This window comes from Vanessa atalanta, chromosome 5 (genome assembly GCF_905147765.1).
Source record: "Vanessa atalanta chromosome 5, ilVanAtal1.2, whole genome shotgun sequence".
Taxonomy (NCBI): domain Eukaryota; kingdom Metazoa; phylum Arthropoda; class Insecta; order Lepidoptera; family Nymphalidae; genus Vanessa; species Vanessa atalanta.
In genome coordinates, this window is record NC_061875.1 from 13,353,860 (window position 1) to 13,363,153 (window position 9,294).

Here is a 9,294-nt window from a genome sequence, read left to right on the forward strand (position 1 = left end):
ATGTTCAGACATGTGTTCACAATAATGGGCTACTGTTGTCAGTTCGACGTAAAATATTTCAGGTATTGTATTCCATTTTATTTTATACAAATATATATACATATATACATCATAAAGGCAATATAATAAAATAAACTAAATGATAAAAGGAAAACTGAACCAGCGCTTTTAATGTTAATTTCACAAGAGTATTATGATATAAGCACTTAATTACCTTCGACTGTACTGTCGAAAAATTTATCATATAATTTATTTTTGGTAATAATTACTATTTAAGTACGAACAGAGTGCAAATATTATCGGATAACTTTAAAAGGCAATTAATAAGGTTAAAATTAACAAATACTACCTAATTTTTACGAGTTTTTTAATTTAAAAACATCGTGAAAAAAATAGCTTGTGGCTAAATTCCGGAACATTTTTATTGTTTATACAACTCATGCCGAAACAGAGGTTGATGTGGATAATCGTATACAATGACAATATCATTGAAAATTGTGTTTTAACTTACTACATGTCCATTCTAAGAGGAAATTAGAATTTGTCTGTTTACTCGATAAAGGACGATAGAACGTATTGACCATTGGAATGTTTATTTGTTAATAATATTCCCCTGGCTGTTTTCGGTGATAATACCCATTTGACGTTATCACAATGGTGACAAAAAAAATCTGGAAGAAGGAACAAAATTTTACCCGTGCAACATCAGGGAGTGGACTGTTCTCCCGAGTGCTTCTGAGCATTTTGAGTTGGAAGGAATATACGAAACTGAATACTAACATTTGCTAATCGGAGAATAAATAAACATTTTTAAGGGTCTCAACTGCGCAGGAGATATTACAGTTTAAAATTAAATAGTATTTCAGTAATTAAGCCCATGTTTGAACCGAGGACTTCAGTACATGCAGCCTTACAAGCTATCCAATTGGCTTTTGAGCCAATGAATATTTAGAAGTGTTTTGTAATTTTTATTACTGGCTTAACTGGTTTTCGAAGATAATTGTTGAAAATATTTACTCGCAAATCCGATTAACGATTTTCCCCATATTGAATATCTAAAGATTAATGTTCATTATCAGACTGTAAAGTAATGAATTTATACCTATTTAACTATAAATATAAAGGTTTCCCAAACATCAAAGTATATTATGTCGCCCCGACCATAATGAGATACCTCAGGCCTTTATGTTGGATGATTTACATTCCAACCTGTCAAGGTTTTTTTGATTAATTGGGGATCATATATTTAAAAAAATACTTCATGAACATTATGCCTAATTTTTCTATTGATTTTCTCCCAAAAATAGGATCGCATCACAATTATTAGCCGAATTATAAACTACATAAACTTTTTAGGAAATATGCTGAAGAAAGTACGAGTTTTCGCACCGGTATTGAAACATCAGAAGCATTGGATATCATTATCAATAGCCAGAAAATTATGTACCATGGAGGTATTGTAGACAGTTTTGTTTCGGTGAGTAGATCTCTTAATTTCAACTATTTTTGCTTAAATTGCATTTTTATCCTCGATTCGATGTATAAATAAACCTTGGGATAAGGGTAGGAGGTTGATGGCTATTTTTTTTATTGAATAAGTATATAAAAAAATAATAAAAGATGATTCACAAATATTTTGTTCGATATAGAAATATTCCACTCGTTTAAAGCGCTCGAAAATATATAATTATATTTTTTATACCTCCAATCTTAAAACATAATAATTGATACATTTTCGAGTATCAAAATGTATCTCATTTTTTCATGCATTTCATTGAAAATTATATGTTCGAAAGATTTAATTATAAATAATATAAAAAAATACATACAGAGAATTAAAAAAAAGTATACGAAATTATATGGGTATGTATCAAGTGGGTACTTTCTAGCAAGTCTGCTGCGAGCAGGTCGTCGGTGTAACTTAACGTATTCGCAGCGGGTGGTGATTTTTCTGAAAAAACAAAGGCATTCGCACTGAGCTTTGAACGAACAGACGACATTGATTTAAAAACAAAAATAACTGTTAATTTTTTTTCTTTTTCTTTACGTGAGAAGGTGCTAATCACTGCAAACTTAAGTAGATATACATACTATAGACAATAGATGGCAATAATTAATTTCTTGTATTCGTTGTTTGTTAAATCATAAGGTAAATCATATCGAATCGATGTTTTATCACCGTAGAGCTATTCTGTAATAAGAAACTCGAAACTTATTTCAGAATACGAATTTATATGTCACTGTGACTTTGACTATACTATTTATGTATAATAATTACAAAATTTATAGGATACACGTACCAAAACCAGCGTATGAGGTAACAGCGTTGTCAACATTTCACGAGGGAGTTACGATGTAATCTAACGACGAAAGTTTGATACATCGAAACTAAGTCACTTTTTGGTATAATTGTAATTAAATTAACATTCTCTGAAACTTGTTCAATTTAGTACTAATTTTAATTATATGAATTATATTATTTTGATAACATAATTTATGATAACACACGTAAAAAAAGGTTATAATATTTTTATTTATTTTACATTTTACACAAGCAGGCGAAGGATAGCTTTTATCGTAATTTATCATGGTTATGGTACATTTTCGGGTAATAATCCTTTTCCTCAACAAAGTTTTACAAAAAGAATAAACCTGTAACAGTAATTAAGAAACAGAATTATTAAACCTATCTATCAATACTAATTATTAAATACCAGCGCACCATATCTTCCGATTTCCTTTTTATCGAAATGACCGCCAAGCTGACATAGACGCGATGCTCCGCTTGTTCCAAGTTATTGTTTCCATAGACACTGTCAAGCTTAATATAATATATCGTTGGTGATACAAGAACATTGTACATTTATTTATTTCACAGCTATATGTGTTCGACGAGGAGGACAATTTGACATTATTAAATAGTCCGATAACCTTGACTCCACTTACATACTTCGACGTTACGGTGGACTCGTGGGCGATCGATTCATCAAGTCACGTGAAAACATTATCCTTAGATAATCGAAAATGCTTCTTACCCTCCGTAAGTATCATAGAAATACATTAAAAGTTTATTAATTTTACGGGAAAAAACCTAAATAAAATACAATACACTTAAACTCCGGGATGTAACTGAGAATGTTTCGACTGAAAAACCCGATAACTTTTTATCGGCCCTATCTGGTGTTTGAACCTAGAACTTTAGATGAACGAGACAGTCAACAAAATAACATACTCGTAATAATACTCGTATGAAGCCCGTCAATCGACTTCAATTTTCAATACACGGGTGATGTACGTTTTTCTCGTGCGTTGGTTTTATTATTCAATACAGGTATTTCATTTTTCATTTACCTGTTGAAATGATATTCTAGGAGTTACATTTCTATGTATTATTATATTTATGAAATGAAATTTAGTCGAAATGGCTCAGTTGCTAGGATTCATGAACTGATGATTTCGAGACAAGTCTATTGAATTTCCATTTGCTTAACTTGTGTATTTTAATTATGTAATATATTTCTTGGCGTTGAAGGCAACATTTTCTATGACGTACTTAAAGTTCTTATTAAATTATTTTTTTTAAATAGTAAATATATTTTTTATTGTTTGGGATTAACAAGATGAAATTTTAGTACACATATTCTTTGTAAAGCTTGGATCTACCGATTTTGATTTTGATTTTTAATAAAAATATGAACACAATACTGTTACTTATTAGTAAAAAATTATATAATACTAGATCTTGATATATCTAAAAATATTTAGCGTCAATAGCGCAATGGTTTACGGGCCGCCTAGCGATGTAAAAAGTCGCAGGATCGATCCTGACCCCTTGGACTATTGTCGTACTCACTCCTAACACAAATGATAAGCTTAATAGGTATTGGGTTATTTAGTCAAGAAATTCCTCATAGAGTTTGGATGTGGCCATTGCTTACACTACCGTGTCTCTAAGACCGTGGACGACGTATTTGTGAACTATATTTACAGCTTACTTGGCTGTTTAGAATGGTTACTTCAAACGTTATCGTTCAGGATTTTTGATAATATTTAGCACCATCATCAGGTGATTTTATTATTACAGGATACTAAAGTCAACGCTAATTCATATCAAGGATGTATGACTGTATTAATGATGAGAAAAGTTATTGAACACTGTCGCTGTATGCCGTTCAATTATGATCGTTAGTACAATTATTTTATCCACAACCTGCACTTTCATTGTATCACCTTAATACGTTCCCCTGCCAAATACTTATACGCTAGTGTCTATGGGCAGGAGTGAACAGAGTTTTTATATAAGCTTTATTTCACTTTCTGATAGTATTATTTGATTGATAATTTATACTGATATTATAAATTCAAAAACAACGAAACGAAGACTAACGCGATAATTCGATTTAAACTATGCACTCTTTGACTATACTGGATAGCTCCCGATATACTTTCGAATTCGATTTGTTCGACAAAGCCCTACCTCCGAGTGAACTGTTCTGACTTACCTATAAAGACTGAGCAAATGCCTAAATATACTGCTTCTATTATTTTAGGTATATAAGGCTCACCAAGTAAAATATTATGCGCCCAAAACTTTTTTGTCATTCATTTATTTTCGCATTTGATTTTTATTACAGATATTATGTTCGTTATTTAAATGGCGCAACGATACCGTTGAAACATAGGAGTTAAGACATTTATATTTTACGCACACGACCAAAATTTTAATGTTAATTTTTTTCAGCTAATGATTTGGACGTTGAAAAATTTCCAAAATGTACTTGGGAAAGACTTATATGCATCTATCAAAAATTGGGTAAGTTAGCAAATAAACAACGTGTCAAGCGCTAAAGCGCTTATAGTACTCAAGTATATAACGACACCTCATATATCATTATGGCTTGAGACTTAATATAGAATAAACATGACTAATCCATTACCGTTTTAATTAACTTGACTCTCAGCGTGGATGTCTCAGAACGCTTACGAGTATCAGCGTAATTTGGTGAGATATTCATTTCAAGTGTAATGTAAAAAAATACTTTGGATTCTTATTCAATTTCAAGAGTAGTATATATCTATTAAGAATGTTAAGTTTGTTTAATCCAATAACGCGCATTGCGTCGCACCTCGAGCAGCTTGATAGCAACTTAGCATCCTCGAGTATGTGTCGAGCTCGACTCAGAGTATCCTTCAATTCGCAGTGTCATTGTAAATATTGAAGCGTACAAATAACGCCTAAATTAACAAAGATATTTACACAGATCGAGTTCAAAGCGATGTTCAGAATATAATAGTGGAACAAGAATGTTATCAGAGATGCGACTACGTGCAATACGATACTGAAGCCGAGTACGTAAAAGTGGATCGAATGGTCGAGTAAGTTAGTCTATAAATAAATAAATTAAAATATACAAAAACAATTAAAATATCTAGAAACTATGGAACTATTTCGAATAAACAAGGCATTTTTAATCGACTTTTTAAAAGAATAAGTTTAAAGTTATCACCGCAATATAAGTTCGGTTACTTATATGAAATGGACGAAAAAAGTAAAGTGAAATCATTTAAACGACTACAGTTCGGCCAATAATAAATTATTATTTATCCTATAAAGGAAATCTCAAAAATATAAAGCTGGTTGATCTTGTGCCTGATCTGTCTGCGGTCGAGTTAGAATCCCTTCACATCGTATAAAGATTTGTTAATGTGTAGTAAGATTTTATTGATTTTATTTTGTTCTTATAATAAAAAGGTTTCATCTTTCATCAAACTGAAGTCATAGAATACGAAATATTTAAAACGTACATTTATTAACTCTCCGTTCAAGCTTATTATATCAATCTAAAATTATAATCTCGTTTACAAAGTACATTAATATCGTTCCGTGGTGATAAAAACGATCATGACATAAGGCATAGAGATTTTTTTTTTTTCATAAAATGATTTGTCAATCATATCGAAAGCAAAATAAACTCATTTAGTCAGAAAATTCAAAGTGAATAAGATAAATCGTTCCATGAAATGGATATATGTTGCCTACCCACGTAATTTGTAAAGGATAGTCCGATCCCATCCGGTGAAAACGAGCCTTTGTATAAAACGTGTATGAAATCGATGCAATTCAAAGACATAATCTGATCCCTTCGGTACGAGGCTTGAGGTTCTGATATATTTGATTCTATTTTTCTAAACGAAAATCCGATATATTAATGAAAAATATTAATTTTATTAATATTGAGCGGAGATTGCCCAGTGGTTAGAACGCGTGCATCTTAACCGATGATTTCGGGTTCAAACCCAGGCAGGCACCACTGAATTTTCATGTGCTTAATTTGTGCTTATAATTCATCTCGTGCTCGGCGGTGAAGGAAAACATCGTGAGGAAACCTACATGTGTCTAATTTCAACGAAATTCTGCCACATGTGTATTCCGCCAACCCGCATTGGAGCAGCGTGGTGGAATATGCTCCAAACCTTCTCCTCAAAGGGAGAGGAGGCCTTTATCCCAGCAGTGGGACATTTACGGGCTGCAAATGCTAAAAAAAAAAAAATTTAAATAGAGATTTTATGTCTGTGTCTATGTGACATTTGTATAATACGTATAAAATAAGAACTACCTGGCTGGATAATAATACATATTTATTTAGCGAACTACTTAACTTTACTGAATAATAATATAATCTTCGATTCGCATATTCATATAATAGAACTTTTTTTCTAGCGAAAAGACCAAAGGTAACACACGAGTGACGATACACTTTGCTGATAACACTTGCCTTAAATATAAACGAGACGTCCTGTATACGTGGGATCAAATGCTCGGTAAATATAAATTTGCCGTCATAAAGTGACGTATTTCATTTAAATAATATTGGACAACATCACATACATTACTCTGATCCCAATGTAAGTAGCTAAAGCACTTGTGTTATGGAAATCAGAAGTAACGACGGTACCACAGACACCCAGACCCAAGACAACATAGAAAACTAATGAACTTTTTCTACATCGACTCGGCCGGGAATCGAACCCGGCCGAGTTGAAAATTTGTTCACACTGTACATAAAATACACGTTGAAAATGCTTAATTCCTGTTATAAATAATTCACGGGCGGAGTTAGAGGATTATTTTATTCTTTTTCAGTATCGTAATGAAATTCCAGAACAAAAAATTGACAGCAATTGTAACACAATTAGTGGACACTATGACGGTTTTAAATTTCAATTTGTTCGTGTTTTGTTTTCACTGGGATATGTAATGTTACGTCACATTTTTTAACTTTTACATATTCCTAAACGTTTTTTCACGGGGTGTAATTTCTCATTCAATACAAGAATACACTAGGCTTGTTTTGGGTGGTAGGCCTTTATGCAGTTCTGGGTAGGGTACTACCTCCAGCAGATATTTTTCCGCCAAACAAATACATATTATTTTGTTCTGGTTTCATGAATATACCAGTGAAACCACATGCACAAATGACATAACATCTTAGTTCCTAAGGTTGGTGGCGTATTGGTGATATGAGGAATTATATTTCATATTAGTAAAAAAAAATGGTTGCTTCGAACAGACTTTTTTTAATAAGATTATTTATCATATATCAAACATCCAGTTATGAATTGGTTATGAATGATTTTATTCTCTAGATTATTTTAAAAAAGACATTCAAATCTTTTTATTCCAGCAAATCTCGGCGGCATCTTCGGTCTGTGCCTCGGCGGGTCCATTATAAGCATAATTGAGCTTATTTGGTTTCTCTTCGGGCTATTATTCACCTTTTGTGGATTCGAAAAAAGAGCCTCGAACAAAAGTAAAGATAAAATTGTTTTTACATTGACGAAAAATAATTTAAAGGTGTCACCAAAAAATTTGAAGATGAGAAAAATTGAACAATATCCGTATTTGAATTGATTGTGGCAAATTTTTCTTCTGGCATTTATTAATCGTGATGTTTATTTAGTGTAACTAGTTACAAATATTTATATCTTCACCGAAAATAGTAATCCAATTCGGAAAACCTTGTAACTTATTTGTCATAAAAAGCAGATGGAACGTGTGAAGCATTATAATGAAGCAACGAAAGCGAATACAAATGCTAAAGCAAATATAAATTCCCGGTATTGCGAAACGAAACTTATAGTTAATACTATAAAATTCCATTTAATTATATTACGTAAAATATTATTAATTACTATGCACGCTTCCGGAAATTGATATTAATCTTACTATTATTGCTCCGCGCTCTATCTGCCTTAGGTTTTTATTAACTGTAACATATTTTAAGTACATTTTTGAGCTTATTAATAGCACAAGCTCCACAAAAGAGTTACTGACTCTATGCAGTCGAGTAATTAACTAAATATATATTGAGAAGCAACAATATCTTGATTTCTTTGAATTTATACCTCAATGATTCTTTAGCTCCTGGGTTATACATAGCGCGAATAGCCCTCTTCTGCAGCGCAAATATAGTATGGATAGCGGCTGCGTTACCCCAGAAATTCAGCTGACTCAACTGCATCCTTCGATTCCCCATTAATAAGTACAGCAACTTTTACATTTCGCTCATTTTGTGTTCTATTACTTGTTTTTTTATTATTTAGCCTAAGATTATTAATGCTAAACCGAGTGGAGATCATTGACGTTCAATATATATAATTATTATTATTGCATGTACTTTTCTTATATAATTAAATGAAGTCAAAATTTATAATGTAGTTTTATTTATGGATTGTATATGAGAACCATTTTGTAATATTAATAAATGTGTTAGTATGTCAATATACTTGTATTTGATAAAAAATAAGTGCTGATAAATGTCAGAATATTTGTAGATGAATGTGGACACATCTTGACATGGACGAGACAAGCGCAATTTCATGTTCTTGAAATATATAAGCTAAATTATATCGACGTTAGTCATTAAAATAACTAAGTTTGTCATAAAAAGAAATAAGGGCCCAAGAATTTTAATAGGATTTTATACTATATTGTCTATTAAGATTCAATTTTATACGACGATTAGAAGTTGTCGAAAATGATTCCCTTTATGTGTAGATATATTTCTTTCAAAGATCTTAGATGTACTCAACCAAAGTTATATTTCAACATTAAATTTAATAAAAAATAAGACGGGTTATATCGTACAAAAGCTACAAAGCTTTATCTTAAAATTAGGTCTTAGAATAATTCAATGTGTTGGACCTTATTAAATATTACTTTTTTTTATTTATAAAAATCTTGTTTGCTCATTAAAATTTTCGTGTATCTGTTATAGTTTTCACATTTTAGAA

General features: G+C 31.4%; 1 protein-coding gene across 1 annotated transcript; it reads left to right on the forward strand.

The window, feature by feature from the left end:
- LOC125064417 lies at positions 1-7,890 on the forward strand. Its single transcript, XM_047671409.1, has 9 exons — positions 1-62; positions 1,357-1,477; positions 2,879-3,040; positions 4,085-4,184; positions 4,742-4,813; positions 5,262-5,376; positions 6,722-6,822; positions 7,686-7,811; positions 7,856-7,890. The coding sequence occupies exons 1-9, from the start codon at positions 1-3 to the stop codon at positions 7,888-7,890; spliced, it is 894 nt and encodes a 297-aa protein (XP_047527365.1).
- Positions 7,891-9,294: the final 1,404 nt, after the last annotated feature.